General features: G+C 44.2%; 1 protein-coding gene across 2 annotated transcripts; it reads right to left on the reverse strand.

Moving 5' to 3' along the window:
* Positions 1–2,847: 2,847 nt before the first annotated feature.
* SLC25A47 (solute carrier family 25 member 47) lies at positions 2,848–18,909 on the reverse strand. 2 transcript variants are annotated; one of them, XM_034767986.1, is made up of 6 exons: positions 18,403–18,906; positions 10,022–10,065; positions 9,703–9,774; positions 8,962–9,144; positions 7,833–8,103; positions 2,848–4,081 (listed from the first exon to the last, which is right to left on the reverse strand). In XM_034767986.1, exons 1-6 carry the CDS (start codon positions 18,428–18,430, stop codon positions 3,801–3,803), a joined length of 879 nt encoding a protein of 292 aa, XP_034623877.1. In that variant the 5' UTR covers positions 18,431–18,906; the 3' UTR covers positions 2,848–3,800. The 2 variants fall into 2 exon arrangements, with proteins under 2 accessions (XP_034623877.1, XP_034623878.1); XM_034767987.1 differs by lacking the exon at positions 10,022–10,065 and having other exon boundaries at positions 18,403–18,909.
* Positions 18,910–20,043: the final 1,134 nt, after the last annotated feature.

The following is a 20,043-nucleotide window of genomic DNA, read 5'->3' on the forward strand; positions in this document are numbered from 1 at the left end:
CACAGCCCCAGGCTGCACCTCAGGGATCCCATCACAGAGGTTTATTGTGGGAAAGGAGGGAGATGTTTAATGGGTTAACTTAAAGTCTGATCCAAAGCCCACTGCAGTCAATGGGAGCTCTTCCATTAAGTTCAATAGGTCAGGCCCTTAATGCATGAGAACATGAAGGACTAATACAGTAGTCCTGCTTAGAGCTAACAGACAATGCACAATTTCTCCCTTCCCATCCTCAAAATTCTGCCAATGCACTCGGGTCCTGCGGTCTCACAATTTGGCACAACTGGCAGCTGCTGCTCAGGAGTATGTTGAGTGGTTTTTTAGTATGATGTGGACATGCGTCCACCTGGGACCAGGAGGTAACTATGAAACTTGTTAAAGTTGGGATCTTGCTACCACTTGTTTAAACTTCATTATTTATGTGCTGAAAACTACCGCTCACCCCTGACCTGATCTTGGGAGGTTTATGCCTAAATCAAACTATAATCTATATGTTAGGAAAAGTTAAGAAGCTTAAAGATGTTGAAAATAAAAATAAATAAAGCTGTAATGCAAGTAGGGGAAATCAAATGTGTAAGTATTTGTAACAGACTTTGCAAAAAGTATGAGGTGTAATCAGTTAGCATCAAGCCTAAATAATTAACCTAAGTGCTTGACTTAGGGTTATAAGAGTTAGCAAAACAGGCTACAAAACAAAGTGCTTAGTTTTTTCTCCTAAAATATGGTGGCCTGATGTCACAGATAAAAATCTCACTGGGTTTAGTACACTGAAGTCAACTTTACCAACAGCTACCCTTTATATAGGCCATCACATCACCATAGTATCCGAGCACCTCCAAATATTTAAAAATTAAAATAATTTCTATCTATCGTCCTTCCCAGCCTGTAGGCAAACTAACTTGATTTCCATCCTGTCATACTTGAAGAGGATATGGCCCCTGTATTAGAAAGGTGAAACACTATGTCTCCATATGTGAGAAGTTAACTGTTTGATTAATGTGGACTTTTTAATGGTGACCTTTCTAGTTTCCCACAATCCAACTTTAACCCTGTTTGATCCACACTCTCAATATTGTAGAGTATTATGGGATTATGGATATTTTTCTCATTTCTTTGAAGAACTTCCAATGCAAATTTCTTGTGTTTGTGCAGATTTCCCAAGCAGTGCAGCACTATATGTCCTAATTTGTTTCAATAAACTTACATTACTATAGGAGAAAGGGGAACAGAGTGTGCAATTCTGTAACATTTAACTCAGATGTACAGAATTATTTTGTATTTAAGCTGGCGAGCACTAGAAGAATGTGAAAACAGAATGAAATAAACATGTTTGCTGATATAACGCTTTAATAAAGTACTGCAGTGATTGCTTACAAAAAGTATGTTTCTGAAAACTGAAGTTTACATATAGCAACAGCATGATTAATATTTCCCAATTGAGACTGACAAACTCAAATTTCCACTGGAAAATGTCACTCAACAAATCCCAGAGGTTGGGGAGAACAGAGTCTTCAAAAGCCTCAGTGAAATCCTTGAGAGCTTTTGTCAGATAATGATCAGCTGAAAACTTTACCTTGACTTACTGGTATTTTGTTCATCTCCGTATAATAAAAATATGGATTGAGTTGACATAAGTCTGTGTTTAATTTCTTCATTTCCGCTCCCGGTACTTAATGAGGGCATCTACTTTCATTTCACACTTTTCTTTTAGCCCCTTTCCCTGTTCTTGTGAAGATTGGATCAGTCACTCGCAGATACTGGTTGTCCAAAGTCTGCAAGGCCTGAAGTTGCCCCCAAGTTTGGATCCTCTGTAGTTTCTGTGAATTAAGGATTCCCTCAAGAGGTTCTGTTCACTGCGTACTGCCAGGTGGTCCTGAGCTCAGAGTCAGTCTCCAGTGCCCCATAACAGGGCAGTAAAGCTGGAGAGCTATCTACAGATGAACTATATGGGGGAAGTTAAGGTTATGAAAGCTATTGCTGCAGTGTCTCAGAAGATTTGGCATGACAAGAGGAACTCAAAAAATGGAAATATGGCTCTCTAGAATGAAGGGTGGCTGAGAATGACAAATACTCCTTGTGACTAGCCTCGCTAAATTGCCTCACTTCTTAGTGTGATGCATCCGGGAAACCACATGGCAATAGTTGAGAACATTGCCTCAGAAACAGGAAGTAAATGGCAAGACAAAAATATAAGAAGCAGACTGGCCCCTCTGCCGCAACACTGCTTTAAGTGTAAGGCCATTAACTTCACATTATAAAAGAGACTTGTTTACACAGAAAGCCGCAGTTTCTGGCAAAATATGTTTGGTAATCAGCATGGCAAATGTGTTGTCTTCCTTGTGCTGACTGGCCTTCAGCCTGGATAATTTATCAGAAGAAATAGTTCTCTGATAATTAAAGTTGCAATTAATAGCTCATGGTCAAGGCAGCGTTAAGCAAAACAGAACAGTCAGTTCCTGGATCCCAGCATTCACACATCAAAAACACTTTGCTTGGTATATTTGCAATTTACCTGTATCTGTGGTACATACACAGTGTACAGTGTTAGACTTACAGCAAAAGTGGGCTTGTTTGTTTTATTAATCACGCATGTGAAGTGAAGATCAGTTTTTATTTTGCTAGGCAACAGCGAGGGGGAGAGGGCGAGAGGAGAGACACTGAGCGTCCAGGGCCCCTGTTGGCCAGGGGAGGACAGCAGGGTGCCTGCTGGCAGGAGGGGCAGTGTCTGAGAGCAAGGGGGGGGGGCAGAGTCAAATGATTGGCAAGTGCAACCTCAGGAAGAATAACTAGCTGGAACAATAGGAAGGGAGATGACTGCCCCGGGAGCCCTGGAGCGGGGAGGAGGGAGCAGTCTGGAGCCAGACACAAAAAGGACAGGATTGGCAGTGTGAGGAGCTGGTGAGTCCCGGGCCTGTATGCAGGGTTCCCCCTGAGAACCGGTCTCTGGGGACCTGGATGCAAAATCTCTCAGCTTGGCCCTTTCTTCGAGGCAACTCCCAGTTTAGAGGGCTTTGTTGGGAAAAATCCTGCCTATTAACCTGTGGAGGGGCTTACCGCCTTATCCCAAGTGAGAGTCTGTTGGGCTGCACTAAGCCAAATCAGTCAAGTTGCTAATTGCTGCTCAGACAATATTGTGGTCAAGGGCCCCTACAAAGTGCGTACACCAACGGGACACTAATTTTACATTTGCTATATCAGGTCACATGACTGGGGAAATTGATGGATATTATCAGTGTGGGCATCGGTGACCCTGAGAGTAGTGTTTTACCCTGTGATATTTACTTCCTGTTTAATATAGTTACTGTGTTTGTATGTTTGTGTTATTTCTTGGGAGTTGGCAAGTAAGTGGGGGTTACCTATAGTTAGAATTTTACTTCCAAGCTGCCCTGGTGACCCTGCCCTGCCAGGAAGGAGCAAGGGGGGTGGAGGCACCGCCAAATAAATTCATATGGGAATACAGAAGTTACACCCTACTGAGCTGAGGCAGGATCCAGAAAAACCCACGCCTGTCTGTCAAAGCCTGTAAAGATATTTCCGCTAAAACAGGTAACCAAGTGGAGAGAGGTGCTACACAAGTTAGATCAAGTTTATTCAAAAGTAGGAGACAACTTGACAAGACAACTAAATGGACACAATGTAGTTGTCATCAGCCACTTCTCTCCAATTCTGCATTTCACTCCCCCATAAGTCTACTGATTTCACCCAAGACCTCTGTTGGTGGGCTGTTGTTTGAGTGTTCTGTTATAATGAAAAGTCTTCTCAAAGGAAGCAGCCACCTTAGAACCGAGTGATGTAACATGCTTTTACTTCATAAGATGTTCTGCAAGTCTCATTACACCTTCGTATGTTACAAACACCACCATGTTCACTGGAAAAGCACGAATGCAGTTTAATCCAAGTCCTTTGAAAAGAACTCTTATTCCTTCTTCTTTCACGCTGACTCGGATGCAGTGTATGAGTCCTCTGTACTTGCGCTGGCCCAAGTTATCTACTTGCAGCCGTGATTTAATTACATCCATAGGAGTAGCTACGGCCCACCCAAACACTCCAGCAGAGCCACCAGAAATAAGCACAGTCAGTATGTCTGCAAAAAGAGAACCAATAGTAGTAGTTAACCAGAGTGTGGTAATGATAGAGCGGTAAGCATTTCCAGAGAGACTTTTTCCAGCTACCCGTTCAAATATAACACTGTGAACAGTTTTAGGAGAAGAGGAAAAACTGCAGAAAGAGACTGTTTTACTAAAAATTAGTTTTGTACAGCGTGACATCCTCACAACAGTCCAAATCAGAAGAACTCCACTGATGTCAATAGAATTACAACCATATAAATGAGATCAGAGTTTCTTCATGCAGACTTTCCACTGACTTCAGCTAGAGTTCTAGCAACCTCAGCCAGTCCACTGGATTTATCTTGCCATATCAGATCATTCTAGGCTGTCTAGGGGGTTGTATTGTTCCCATCACTACAGTATGCAAGTCCATTTATACTGTATAACCATTCAAACAGCACTGTTGATACACCATCAAGTTTCAGATGCTGCCTCCAGTTGTGACCAGTGCTTGACCTGATGCTGAAATAAAGTGAAACGACTCTACAATGAACCTGACCATTTATGCAATTTGGGAAGGAGAAAAAGGAATTCCTTCCTGCCCAAAGACAAAGTTGTGTTCTTAACAAAACTGTGCCTTGTAACTTCTTACTCTAGATAGCAAGCCTACTATCCTGTATTGCCTGTAGTAGTAAATTCGGCAGGATATCTAGCACATGTATATTATATATAGTTCCAATGTTTCCAATATTTTAAATGTGCTACCTTTTAATTTCACAGCATATTCATTTTTTCATGTAGCAGCAAGTCAGGTGGCTCGGGGCACCTTACCTAGTTTAAGGTAGTATTTGGTTTTGAGACACTATAGTTAAGACTGACCTGGAGCCTGCCACTCCAAGGTGTTCAGTGCCTCTGCAGCTGGAGTCCACCACCTGTTTCCAATTGCTTATATAACTGTCTCACCAAGAATAATCTTCTTTGCTGAAACTTCTCGCAGATTGGCTTAGCCCAGAGGGGGGAGGCATTTTGTAGTCATCTTGGGGTTATTTGCCTCCTAGGAAACTTAAGACATTTTTTGTTTCTGTGTCTGGGATAGTTCAAAGGCCTTTGTTTTCAAACTTCAGCCTGGGCATGTAGCACATGCAGTGTTGCGGGCTGTAGAATGCTTGTTTTGTCTCATTTGCTGGAATTCCTCCCCATCGCTATCTGAAGAGGAGGTGCATGGCTTGAGAACTAAGCATTCCGAGTGTACGGAAGAGATTGCTACACTTGGAATAATTACAGTCTAATGAAGTTGGTCTGATTGCACAATCCAAGCAGAATTGAGTGCGACACAACCCAGATAGGAGATTGCTTAAGGAAGACTCACAGCCTGCAAGAAGTTGTGGATATGATGCACTAGCTGGCCCTCCTCTCTCTAAAACCCCAAGCCTTAAAGGGACTGAGGACCTGCCACTCTCTCTGATTGAATTAAATCCTTTGTTAAAGGGTTTATTCAAATGAGGCCACTTGGCACCTCGTATGATTAACCCCTTAGTACAGAACCAGTACCCCATGTATTACTGCAGGATACTGTGCTACCATAAATTGGATGGTTCCAATCCCTAGCAGTCATTAAAAACTGCATAGCACATCATCTAAGAGTAGGGGTGTTATCCCCAACATGTTTAGTCAAATTTTAGTTCCATTCTTCTTATAGTAAATATTTAGAAAAACTGGACGTGCACAAGTCCATGGGGCCGGATGCGCTGCATCCGAGGGTGCTAAAGGAGTTGGCGGATGAGATTGCAGAGCCATTAGCCATTATTTTTGAAAACTCATGGCGATCGGAGGAGGTCCCAGATGACTGGAAAAAGGCTAATGTAGTGCCCATCTTTAAAAAAGGGAAGAAGGAGGATCCGGGGAACTACAGGCCAGTCAGCCTCACCTCAGTCCCTGGAAAAATCATGGAGCAGGTCCTCAAGGAATCAATTATGAAACACTTAGAGGAGAGGAAAGTGATCAGGTACAGTCAGCATAGATTCACCAAGGGCAAGTCGTGCCTAACTAACCTAATTGCCTTCTATGATGAGATAACTGGCTCTGTGGATGAGGGGAAAGCAGTGGATGTGTTATTCTTTGACTTTAGCAAAGCTTTTGATACGGTCTCCCACAGTATTCTTGCCGCCAAGTTAAAGACGTATGGGCTGGATGAATGGACTGTAAGGTGGATAGAAAGCTGGCTAGATCGTCGGGCTCAAAGGGTAGTGATCAATGGCTCCATGTCTAGTTGGCAGACGGTTTCAAGCGGAGTGCCCCAAGGGTTGGTCCTGGGGCTGGTTTTGTTTAATATCTTTATTAATGATCTGGAGGATGGTGTGGACTGCACTCTCAGCAAGTTTGCAGATGACACTAAACTAGGAGGCGTGGTAGATACACTAGAGGGTAGGGATCAGATACAGAGGGACCTAGACAAATTAGAGGATTGGGCCAAAAAAAACCTGATGAGGTTCAACAAGGACAAGTGCAGAGTCCTGAACTTGGGACGGAAGAATCCCATGCACTGCTGCAGACTAGGGATCGAATGGCTAGGTCGCAGTTCTGCAGAAAAAGACCTAGGGGTCACAGTGGACGAGAAGCTGGATATGAGTCAACAGTGTGCTCTTGTTGCCAAGAAGGCTAACGGCATTTTGGGCTGTATAAGTAGGGGCATTGCCAGCAGATCGAGGAACGTGATCGTTCCCCTTTATTCGACATTGGTGAGGCCTCATCTGGAATACTGTGTCCAGTTTTGGGCCCCACACTACAAGAAGGATGTGGAAAAATTGGAAAGAGTCCAGCGGAGGGCAACAAAAATGATTAGGGGTCTGGAGCACATGACTTATGAGGAGAGGCTGAGAGAACTGGGATTGTTTAGTCTCCAGAAGAGAAGAATGAGGGGGGATTTGATAGCAGCCTTCAACTACCTGAAGGGGAGTTCCAAAGAGGATGGAGCTCGGCTGGTCTCAGTGGTGGCAGATGACAGAACAAGGAGCAATGATCTCAAGTTGCAGTGGAGGAGGTCCAGGTTGGATATTAGGAAACACTATTTCACTAGGAGGGTGGTGAAGCACTGGAATACGTTACCTAGGGAGGTGGTGGAGTCTCCTTCCTTGGAGGTTTTTAAGGCCCGGCTTGACAAAGCCCTGGCTGGGATGATTTAGTTGGGAATTGGTCCTGCTTTGAGCAGGGGGTTGGACTAGATGACCTCTTGAGGTCCCTTCCAACCCTGATATTCTATGATTCTATGAAATAGCCTCTGCATCTTCAAATAAATATGACAATCTTTGCTTCTTATCCTAAATGACTCTAATTAGATTGTTTTGCATTTTTAAATCTGTGTCCTGTTTCATCCCAGACGTAGCTGCATTTATTCTTAAGCAATGTGATTCCTATTGACTGGGAAGCCTGTTTTGGGTAACCACTACATGTCACTTATTCAAGGAATCCCACCCTACTTTACTTAGCTTGCAGGGTCTAATTAAAGGGTGATCAAAACTATACTGAAAGACTTGTTGATACTTTAAAATAGTCACCTCATACAGATTTCACTATATATAGTTTGTACATTCGGTAAGTAAATCATTTTGGGAGCCGCTTGGATGAATGGTACAATTATTGCATTTATATAGTAAGCTTTGTGGTTGAAAATCAATGCACAACAGGAGATAGGTAAAAAGAATGTATACTCAAAATATGCCTCCCCTGTTAATGCAATATAAACGAACCTATTTTTGTAGGCAATCCTGAACTGTTTTCTCCACATACCTGGTTTATTTTTTCCAGCGGGAGTAAACCAATCACACAGGATATTATAGGTTAGGAAATATGTTGCAAATGAGTGGCAGTCCCTGCACAGTAATGCAGAACAACCTTTGTATAGACCCCCAAAACCTTCCTCCTTTGCTATCATCCTCAGACAATGCACAGGTCCTTGATACTTTGGCTTGGAGAGGTGAGATGCTGTAACTGAGTAATGTGATTGCTTCTGTGTTTGCATTCGAACTTTAGCTGTTTCAGTAGGCGATATTAGCACCACCTGGAAAATTAAAAGAACGTATAACTTTTAAACTTCCACGGTGTTTGGATTAACATCATTATCCTTCTTGAGCCAATGAATCAATCACACTTGACTTTTCTAGGCAACAGTAGCAGTTTTACAGCCTAAAGCTAGCCAAGCCCATCCTCCTCCAATTCAAGTGGGCACGCTCTAAATCATCATAGAGCAACTGCAAGACTAAAGTTTGGAGCTGCCTAAGCATGAGTTAGGAGCACACAATGTAATGAGAGGCAGGCAAAAGTGGTGCACTGGGGCATAGCGCAGTATTGAAGAATAGGAACAAGCAGTCAGGCCATTAGGGAAGAAAGGAGGGAATCCTAAGCTAACAGTACATTATACGAGTCCTAGTACATGTGTCAGTGGGCTGGAACCACTGTCATAAACAATGCTAGAAATTAAACTGAGATGAGAAATCTTTGCTATTTGATTTCCCTGACTTAATCTGGGCATTAAGTTGCTCTATACAATGTGATCTGCTATGAAAAATTATCTACTGAATGGTCCACTACATGGGGCAAGGAAACATATACATGTAATTTGTGATGTGTTTTTTAAATACTTTGTTTTTATTTTAGAAAAGAAGATTAATGTCAGACACCCAGCAAGACTGAGCCAAACCAAACCAGCATGTGGGCACAACAGAGGAAGAGTAGAACTTCTTTTTTTTTTTTTTTTTTTTTTTTTAATTCTGTTGCAAGATTCCAAAGGGTTATTATAAACAGTGGGGTTCCAATGACCTTCATATAAGGACTGAACAAAAGCTATTCACTATCTTTCCAGCCTCACATATATAGAACTGGGACCTTTCTTTGTGGTCTTTTTTTGTGATTTACCTACCCGAACAGCACCAGTAGCACATCCAGCAACAGAAATATCCACCTTTGATGGCTTCACGTCTGAAGTGCCATATCTTAATCTGCAGATGTTATAAAGGAAGTTTCTGTATGCCCCAAATGAAAAAGAAGAAACAAGCGACACTGTGGAGACTGACAGTGACATGCCTTTGTAAAATCCCCATGCCTAGTTTGAAAGAGAGAGAGAAAGAATCGATTAGAAAGGAAATAGCTTGTACTTATGCAAATGCCCTATCCAGTCTGCTCTAATACGCAATCCATTCGCTGTAGAGTCACCCTCAGCCTGCAGTTAGCTTTCTTAACAATTTAACAATAAAATAAAACAACCTAAATCTTCTCCCCAAGGCTGGCTGTTTGTACAGTCCCCATTCAGGGTTGACCAGTCCAGACCCTAGGTTCTCTTTGATTACTTCTGAGATCTCTCCTCCCTTCTATCTAGAGTGGAATTGATGGGCTTCTTGCAATATGAATCAGCATGACACACTTAGCAGCTCAGCACCTGCTAACAAGTGGGTACACAGGATCATTGTTCCGGTTGTTACACTCGCTTTTATGATAAATGTAATGTATTAAACTAGATGTACTTAGTATCAGAGGGGTAACAGTGTTAGTCTGGATCTATAAAAAGCGACAAAGAGTCCTGTGGAACCTTACAGACTAACAGAAATATTGGAGTATAAGCTTTCAAGGGTGAATACCCACTTCGTCAGACACATGTACTTACTTTCTCTGCTTTGTATGTTTCTCGAATGCAGTGCCAAATTCCATTATAGCTCCTCTCCGTCTGAATTCTCACCTGTAAGCAAAGGACATCATATTCAGAAAATATTAACGAATACATTAATGCCACACCGTTTTATTTGCAGTAGAATCTTGTTCTCAAGCAGACAGCAGATACTATCAGATATTAATTATAGAACGCTTTTGTATAAAGAATTTGAAAGAAAAATTTACAGCATTCAGTTATATCACTGATTTACCAAATGGAGAAGACCAGGCAAGAGCAAAAAGTTAAGTTTTAGAAGTAAAGTTAAAACAAATACCTTTACTGTATCCAGTGGATAACCCACAGCAACACTTAAGCCACCTGAAACAGATATTTTATTAAACAAGGTTAAGAATGTACATAATTACAGGACCAATTTCCTAATGCAAAGGAAGTCATTAAATGAATTTCAGTGAAAGTCAGTTCCAGAAAGACAAGTTATGTTTGATACCATATCTCTAATTTGTAGGTAACCAGAAAGTTTAAGCCAAAGATCAAGATGCAAAAAAAAGAGAGGCTGAGACAAATTAAAAGAAAGCTTTGGAATGACAAAGGGAACATCCCAGAGGTAACAGCAGCATAGTGCAAGCCAGGATTGTAAACGAAAAAGTAACAAATGTTGCTAGGAATATGCTATGCACAGTGCTAATGTCATGGGCTGCGGGCTGCCATGTTGACATTGGACTTTAGTTGTGTTGGGAGTTTTAACAGGAGATGTCAAGGAAATAGTTGATCGTTTCCTAGACCCCTGTCTTTTTGCATGTCCTTTCTCATCTTAGAGTGTAAGCTTTCTGGGGCAAGACCAAGCCTTCCTACGCAGGACACTGTGGCTTCCGCTCCCTTGGCAACACGTAGGCCTCTAGATGTTACTGAATGACCCCTACTGGAGCCTCTAGATGCTACTGTACCAGAAGTAGTAAGTAATAAAGAATGAAGCCACTCAGATATTAACTGAGGTTTACAGGCTACAGGTTCCAGCCAGCAAGACTCCATCTTGATCTAAGCGGAGGTAGCCAGTGATTTCATTCTATGACTTCATAGGGCAAAGTTGGAACACATTACGGGCAGTCTTCAAGAGCCACATATGAAGTCCCAGACTAAACTACTCAATGGGAGTTAAAGGCACCCAGTACCTTCCACGAGCCCATAAAGCAATAGTGTGTTTTACATGTGCAGTGAACAGATACACGACAGTGCAAAGAAAGATGAACAAAAACAAAGGACTAATGCTTAACCAGGAAACAGCCCTTGAAAAGGAGCCAAGCTGATTTTAGAACTGTGATTTGATGCAATGTCAGGGCAGTAACACTGTGTACAACATACAGCACAAGCCCAATGGCTGCTTTGCAAATCAGCGTGGCAGAGCTGACCTTAGGCTAAACTGCCCTTGCTGTTTCAGCTTTGGCAAGCTTCAAGTGTCACCCCACTGTGACAGTGCTGAGGAGGACTAATGATGGGGTATGCACAAAGTCAGGCTGGTCAACAGAGCTTGTCTGGATACCAGCTGACCTTTATTACCATGGTGTGACAGCAAAGACATCCCTTTTAACATTCAACAGGGATTTGTCTGCCCCAAATATAGAAACCCAGGAACATTTCTAGAGCTTAAAATAATCACTAGAGATGGAAGCTCAATCATTCTAGGAGGAAAAGTTGCTGTCACAATTTGGGCGGATGGGCAGAGATAAGACACATAGTTTTCATGTAGGTTTCTTTACTTAACAAAAACAAATAGAATTTCATTACTGCCATTATGTCCACCATATTTCTCAGCCAATGTTTCTAAATGTCTCACTCCTCTGTTGATTGACACTACATCAATGCAAAGTATTTTTTGACGTTACAGCCGACTGAATAGCTAACTTCTGGTTAATACATGAACTGCACTTGACCTCAAAGGAAATCCGTCTCAGTGACAATGGAGCCATTTCAATGGAACATTGATAGTGGCCAGTCCTTTTGTTTTGAAAACAGATTTAGTTGTCTTAATGTATTGTATAAGCCCTTTCAGGGAGCTGGGAAATTACACTGATCTGTTTCATGGAGGTTCACCAGTTAAGAGGAGTTTGTAATTCAGCTCATTTACAAAGTTAGCGTTGGGTGGTGTAGTCATTGCACAAGCCACATTTCACCTGAAATAACAAGGCCATCTTGCAGGGCAGGCACCAGCCCTCCAAGCATGTGCTTGGGGCGGCACCTGGAGGGGGGTGGTGTTCACCCGGGGAGAGCGGGGCCGCGGCCAGGCTGGCCGCCCTCCCTGGGCTCCGGCCGGCCGGGGAGAGCGGGGCTGCGGCCGGGCTTGCCGCCCTCCCCCCGGTGCTCCGGCCGGCCAGGAAGAGCGGGACCGCCCTCCCCCGGCGCTCTGGCCGGCCGGGGAGAACGGGGCCACGGCCAGGCTCGCCGCCCTCCCCCCAGCGCTCCAGCCGCTGGGGAGAGAGGAGCTGCGGCGGGCTCGCCACCCTCCCCTGCCGCGCTCCCCACTGGGGGGCAGCGGGAGGCTTTTTTGCCTCGGGCGGCAAAACAGCCAGAGCCGGCCCTGCCAGCTTGGTAACTGAGTAGCACTGCTACATGGTGAAGTACACAGTATTTGCTTGAGTGAGTCACCAAGGTCCCAACAGCTAATCCTGTAGTGCATGGCACCTTAGACAATCCTGGACAAGATTTACATGATCCTTGCTCACTTACCAAAAAAAACCAAACAAACCCTTTATTTTAATTTCTGTGCATGGTGCATGGTCCACCCAGCCTCTCCATCAAATCTGTGCAGTAGGAAAGCTCAATAGGCAGTAACAAATAGGTCAGAAAACAACTTTTTATATGTAAAGTACATTGTGGGAAGGGGAAGGACTATCTAGAAAAGAAAAATACACAGGCAAAAGCTGGAGTTTAAAAAAAGAGGAGCGTATTCAGTCTAGCTAGTGGAGCGTGCAGAGAATGAAAACATGCCCCACCCAGCCTGGCTCTCCTGCTCACTGACAGATCCTCCAGCCTAGGCCTCTTGCAAATGTACCCAGGGCAGATCACTAAGTTGGGGAGGAGGGTTTCCTGGAAAGCAAGGGCATAGCAGCGAGTAAGTTACTGTGCCCTTCTGCTGTGCAGATCTCACCCACACCCAGTGTTCCCTCCGTGCATGAGCATGTCCTCAAACGAGGGCAGGATTTGGCTTTACGTGAGTTGCAAGCTTCTCAGTGGTTTAAGGTGGCACTTTTGGCTCTTGGAAGACCTTTTAAGAAAGGGCTCTTTTGTGCATGGCAGAGCTAAAAACGTAGTCTTCTGGCTGCCCCTACTGCGTTCAAGAAGGAGGAACTCCCTGCTACTTTGTGATACATGCTTGGCTCACAGGCAGGGACCAGTGCATTCCTTCCTTCCTTTTGGATTTGGGTTAATACTGGGTGTATTTAGTATCTTGATAGGGATTAATCAGCCTCGTCACACATTAAAATATGCAGAATGCAAAAACAGACACATAGGCCCTCTTACAGGGCTGTTACTGTCACCTGTCCCTCTGGATAAAACAGCTTGAGAGACTGAGAGAGGAAGTGGCCTGCAAATGAGCTAGGGATATACAAGAGACAGCTCTGTTTAACTCCACCTCCATCCCACAGCAGTCCCTCATGCTGTTCCAAGGCCATGGAACATTCATAAACTCTCTGCTGTTTCGCTCCTCTGAGTAACAGCAGCAATGGCAAATAAATTGTGAATTAGGCTGAAGTTTAGGTACACATTGTATTGATCCCTGACTCCTTCTGCCCTGGGCTAGAATAAGACATAGATACTATTAGCCTGAGAGCTCTTGGCGTTCTGTAATTACATCAGAATCTAGGCTTTCATTTAAAAAAAAAAGTATTTTCTAGTCCTCAGGGTTGGGAAGAAAAGCTTGAAAATGTGCCCTGACATATAACCAATGCAGTGATATCTACCTGAGTCTGCAGACAGCCTTAACAATAAACAATAGATACCTCTGAGCGGGGCTGTGACCTGCCCGAAGCGTCTCAGTGAGGTGTTCTCTCCACAACCCATTGCCAGACCTGGTTCAAGGTTTGTGTTTGTTTGCACAAAAAGGGTAGAAGGAAATGTCGGGAGGGAGAGGGTTGTTTGTTTTGGTTTGGTTTGTTCAACATTTTCTACCTTTTTCATCGCACAAAGAAATAATCCAAAATGAAATTTCTCAAAACTAAACAAAAAAGTTCTTGCAAACTTTGTGTGTTCTCCCCCCACCCCAATTTTGTTTTGTTTTTATTACTTTCCCTCCCCCGCCTTCCTAATGGAAAAAAAGGGGAGGAATATGAGAGAAAGTAGGGGGAAAACAAACACTTTCACTTTTTAATTCATTTAATAGGAAACAGAGAGGCAGAGGAAGTTTAAAAATCAGGAAAAAGTGTTACCAAAGTGGTAACAGTGTTTTGGGGTTGTTTGTTAAAAAAAATCTCACTGAGCAAAATTTTGACCAGCCTGGCTCACTGCTCTGAGGGCCTCACCAACACCACCTCCACCAGGGGCCACATAGGGCAGGAGAAGAGTACAGCGAACCCGGCCGATACACCCCACTTCCTAAAGTCATTACTGTAAGGCCCTGCTGCTGCCCCGCTTTTCTCTCCAGGAAGGAGAGAGTCACTGCCTCTCTTGCTCTTCCTGAGAAGGGGTCCAGGCAGCCATCCCTTCCTCCACCATCTCAAGTGTGCAGCAGGAGAGGGGACACCATGAAGGGGGCCATAGAAGGCCCTATTTCTTCATGTGCCTAGGGCCCTTGGTTGATGTCATGTCCGACGGGTCCCATTTTGAGCTGAGCTCCATCACGGACGCGACGTGGGAGCGGGAGGCTGCCCCACCACTGCACCCCAGTATTGACAACCCCAATTCCTGTGCCCAGGAGCCGCCCTGTTGTCACAGGAGGTGAGGAGAGAGTGGAGATGCCTGCATTGCTGGGCTCTTTCTGCTTCCTCCTCTCCTGAGAGAATGGTGTCAGCTGGAGGCAGGGAGGGGGAAGATCTACTTCTGCCCCAGGAGGCCAGCAAGTGGGGAAAGGAGTCAGTAAAGGGATTCCCCACATCCCTGGGTAGGGTTGAAATCTGAGCAAGGCCGGGAGCTTTTCCTCAATGCCAGACTGACTGCTGCTCTGGCTAGACTCCCCTGACTGGGGAAGACGTCAGAGGAGTTAGCCACACGGATACCCCTCCTTGGCATTTTTCACTTTGGCTCTTCTCTGCACCACAAGCCCCAAAGTCTACCAAATTCCAGGTGTGCTTTTTAGTCTCCTGAGAAGGGACTAAGCACCCAAGGCATGAAGCTTTTACACATCAGAGGTGTCCAGTCAGGTTTATCAAAGGCTGTGGAAAGCTGCAATGCTGTGAACTCCATCACTTTATATAAATAGCCCTGGACAGTGATAGCATGAGCTGGCTGTACTGTTTACACAGCAGAACCAAACAAGAGCAGCTCTGTATAGAACACATAAGGGAGGCAGAACCTATAGAAAGACTCTGTTTAGTAAAGTGGTGCCTGGCTCCTGTAGGTTGGATAGAAGATAAACAGTGAAATCAAGTTAAGGACCTATCTGGGTTTTATTAATACCTAGCTCTTATATAGAGCTTTTCATCAGTAGATCTCAAAGCACTTTACAAAGGAGACCAGTATCACTATGCTCATTTTACATATGGGGAAACGGAGTCACAGAGCAGTGAAGTGACTTGCCTAATGTCACCCAGTGGCTAAGCCAGGAATAGAACCCAGGTCTTCTGAGTCCCTGTCTTTGTGCCCAATTTGGCTGGGATTTTTTTTTGGATGTACACAGTTATCACAGCAACTTGTGTTCCCCTGCGCCACCAGTTCCTGATATGTAACATAGCCAGGGGTCCTGTGAGGATATGGATCGAGAAGAAGCAAACTGTGCAGTTGATCTTCAACGAAAAAATAACATAGAGGAAGACAAATTATATTAACACAAGTGACTGCAATAGCTATACGTGAAATCTGGCCTTGCTAGCACAAGGCACAGGGAGAGGCCACCACCCTAGCTCATGCGTGCTGGGGCAGGAAGATAAGCTCTGAAGACCTCCTTATGGCTGCTCTGCAAAGGAGCAGTAGAGCACAGAAATTGCTATACCAGGTCAGACCCCTGGTTCATCTGATCCAGTGTATTGTCCCTTAATGGACAATTATAGAATAACCTGCCCATAAGGGAAGTTTTTCTAACCCTGCACAGCGTGTGGTTGGTTTATAAAGCACTAGCTATTGATGGTAGCAGTTGGCAGTGGAGCCAGGACATGTCCACAGCTGACTGGTCACACTTCCCTGAAGGCTACAGAGCAATGCCGGACATACCTTGCCTTCTGCCTAAGAGAACACTAGGTCTCTATGCTTCAGGCAGAAAAGAGCCCTTTCGGTCATCTCCACCCTGGCCTGGGCACCTGCACTATGCAGGCCAGAAAGCAGAGGTGGACCCAGTTATATATGAAGGAAGGGATAAGCTTTCTAGCACCTCCAGCCCATATCCTGATTACTGAAGATCTTTCAGAGCAGTGGACATGTTTACATTGGTGTCATGTTGCCAACATGTGGTGTCACAAGCGCAGGCACTGTGCATCCTCTGATTTCTCTCAGGCACATCTCATACTGTGTCACTGTGCACTCAAACCGTCCCTTGATTCTGAGCTAATTCGATAAACTCCGAAGCAACAGCAGTGGGAGGAGCTGTGCAGTAGGTTGTGTGTGTGTGCACGTGCACGTGTGAGGAACTGCACAACAGTTCTGGGCATGTTTGTGCTTGTAGATAACTTATCACCTTGAATATTTTCACCATAGACATCAGCCAGGATTTTAAGGGGGCTGTGCCTCTTTGCTATTCTCCAGTAGGAGCCAGGCTTTTCCAAAAAGCGAAAACACATCAAGGTCTTAGGAGTGCAGTTAATTAAACAGAAACCCTGTGTTGCCATTTTAGTTGTTTGATGCAAATCATCTGGGTTTGCAACATATTTGGAAATGTGAAAATACACAAGATGAGCCTGCTTCAACTCTCTAACATTTATCAGAATCAAACATAAGCCATACACCAACTCCAAGGCTCAGAGAAAGTCAGCCACAAATGTCTGTTCTCCAAGAAATCTTTGATCTGGAAAACACCCCTCAAAGAGATAATGGCATCTCCCACATCAGACTGGTAATGATGGGCATGGGGCCAGTCCCTGACGTCCTTGCACAGACAAAATTTCCACTGACTTACATTCAAACTCTCTAGGTACTGGACAAAATATCTCAGAGGAGCTTGCTTTCTATAGGCATTGCACATCATAGAAAAGCAGCCAGTTTGCCTTAGGTAGCAGCTAGGAGGATTCTGTATTCATAGCAATGTGGTGCATTTAAAATAAGCAAAAGTATTTCTGATTACAACCCCAGAGGGATGTCCCTCTCCCCTGATGCATCTGAGTAAGGCAGGATCCAACAAGTACTGAGTGCCTCCCATTCCCATTCCCAAAAATGCACTTACTGCACAGCTGCTGCCCAATGTGGCAGTCAGTACCAAGGTTTAAAGAATCTCTTTCATAGCCTTGCCCCAACTTCTCATTGTCAACCATATCCCTCCAGTTCCCAGGCTCCCAAAACTCCCACACAGTCTGAGATGACTGAGGACAGAGAAGGGAAGGGAACCACAATGAAGGGACGAAATCCATCTCTCCTGCTCCTGCAGTCATTCTGGATCCCACAAGGCTCACTATACCTCCCAATTATTACATAAAGGGAGAGTTAAGTATGTTCTCCTATTTAAATCTCTACATGGACAATGAGCCTCTCCTGAACTGACCAGCAAAGGGCTGCCAAAGTTCAGAGGATCTGGAAGCCTGGTTGGAATTGTTTGTAGCATGTCTCAGCCATATGCCAAATTTGTCTGACCCTCTCTAGCAAAGATGACACTGCATTTCTCCAATTCTGATCAATCTTAGCCATTTAATGCTTTTCTCTTTCAAAATCTCCCAGGTAATTAGACCATACTCTTTGCTGATCACTTGCCAAATTTCACTGTTTAAAACAAAACTAACTTTCATATGTACAAGAACCCCGAAAAAATCTAAAACTAAGTGGTACATTTTTTAAAAATTGGAAAATATTTGCTCCCAGATCAACTTCTGCTATGCAACAAGTCTGTGTAGAATTAACCCATGAAACTGCAAATAAAGATCAACCTAAGGTTATCCAAATGTCACTCCTCCAAACCTCCTTGTTAACTGAAACAGTCATTTCTCTGCACTATTAATTGTACTGGAAATGACCTCAGTTCTTCCTACTCTGACTGCCTAGGATATCAGATAACTGAGGCTGTACCATACCAGCAGTGTCTGCCAGTATCTGCATTTAATTTGTTCCATCTTATTGTCTCCTGCTGCCACGTGTGGGTTTTCATGTTGTTTTGCTTAATACTTTTGGAATTAGACCTGGCGTTGCAGAGCAATAACCTTAGCTAACCATATGTTTAACTATATTCATTTAACAGCTCTGTACGTTTGCTGATTCTTTAAAGTAACAATACTTTTTAAAAAAAGAGATTTCTCAATAAATCACGGAAAGACCCTCAACTATAGCATTGCCATTTGTGGCATTAGGATCTGCCTTTAAATTAATAGGAAACACAGCTTTCATCATACACCATTTTACTTATTTATTTACCTCCAATGGCTCCAGCAATGAAATCCATCTGCACAGAGTCTGCTGCTTTGACTGGCCTGATCAAACGTTGGGATTGTAGAGGAGGCAAAGAGGAAAATTCAGCCTTTCCGTGCACAAGCCAACTTAAGTCCTTTGGAAATGATATAGTTCATAATATATTAAAGCTAACCCTGCTAACTCCACCTTCCTCCAGAGGTTATGTACTCTGGGGAAACTTGATGAACTATGCATGTGCAGGGAGAGACAAAGATTGAATTGGTTCCAAGAATATTGTGAATAAATAATCCCATGAAGAAATGAACCAGAACATTGACCTGAAACTTCTATTCCAGTGCCTTTTACCCTGCAAATCCCTGGGTGCCCGGCCTTATAAAACAACAATGATGTAGAACATGGAGCAGCCACATCATCCCTGTTGTATTAATTAACTGCAGGAGATGGTCTTTTCCATAACTCGCCCAGGTACATTCACACACACACACAGAGGAGTGGAGAGTCCCCCACAAGCACTATTTCGAAGTAGACTCCCTTCCCAATCAAAGGCAAAGCATGCCACCCCCTCTTACCTTGCCATTCACCCTGACCTTCCTACTTACGGTCCTGGTTCTTCAGCCTTGCACAGCACTCAACTCATCCTTGCCAAGTCTTAAAAGCAGAGGTTGATACAGTTATATATGAAGGGATTGGCCATGGCTTAGTGGTGCTCATAAACACCAGGAAACTCAACCTCTGAACAGGGGAGCACTCTGGAGCTCCAGGAGGTGACCTCTCGCGTGGGAGCTCTATGGGAGAAGGAATGGGAAGGAGGGCCTCCAGGGAAGCAGTTCCTGAGCTCCACAGGTGCCAACCTCCCACCCACAAACCTGCCCACCCTGTTGGGGAGCAGGGAGCCCCATCTGCAGGACAACTTTTTGAAGGTTGGCCATGCAGAACACATGTCCTTCCTCTCCCTGCAAGGGTGCTCTGATTTCCCACACCATTCATAGGGTAGCATTCTGCAGCACCTCTAGTCAGTTACTGCACAGGGGGCTACAAAAAGCCTCAGTCTAGTGGGCACTCTGGGAGGGCACAAAAAAAAACAACAGTTGAGGATGGGATTAGAGTAAACTGTATGCGTTTATACGTTCGGCTGGGGGTGGCGGGGAATGCTGCAGCTGAGGGGGCTCTGGAGAAGAGCTCTCCTGCTCACTGCAGTGGTCATGACTCTAGCGGGGCACCAACTGTGTCAGACCCGAAGCGCTAAAGGAGCTCCGCGGTCAGCATGTATTCTCCTGCAGGAACAGTGTTTTTGACAGTGCCATTTTGGCATATCCACATGCAGTTGGAACTCAATAATGCCCTGATTAGCAGGTCGTTTTGTGTGTGTGAGTAAAAATGTGCCCCTTTTTGCCCCACCAAAAAAATTCAAAATAATTTTTTCCAGCCAGCTCTAATGTCCAGCTCTGTTGTTGGAAACTGGTGCTTTGAGTTAATTTGTGCGCATGTGCACACGCACAGCACTACATCACAGCATCCAATTCTGGTGTCCACAATGCAAAAAGGCTGTTGATAAACTGGAGCGGGTTCAGAGAAGAACTATGATAATTAAAGAATTGGAAAACCTGCCTTATAGTGATAGACTAAAGGAACTCAATATATTTA

This window comes from Trachemys scripta, chromosome 4, assembly GCF_013100865.1.
Source record: "Trachemys scripta elegans isolate TJP31775 chromosome 4, CAS_Tse_1.0, whole genome shotgun sequence".
In the NCBI taxonomy this organism is placed as follows: domain Eukaryota; kingdom Metazoa; phylum Chordata; order Testudines; family Emydidae; genus Trachemys; species Trachemys scripta.

What these genes read in the sequence shown, in the direction of transcription:
- SLC25A47 (XM_034767986.1), bottom strand. Translation starts at nt 18,430, where the DNA reads ATGGATTTCATTGCTGGAGCCATTGGAG. An exon ending in CATTGCTGGAGCCATTGGAG is followed by an intron (nt 10,066 to 18,402) that starts GTAAATAAATAA and finishes TATCTGTTTCAG; the next exon opens with GTGGCTTAAGTGTTGCTGTG. An exon ending in AAACATACAAAGCAGAGAAA is followed by an intron (nt 9,145 to 9,702) that starts GTAAGTACATGT and finishes CTTTCAAACTAG; the next exon opens with GCATGGGGATTTTACAAAGG.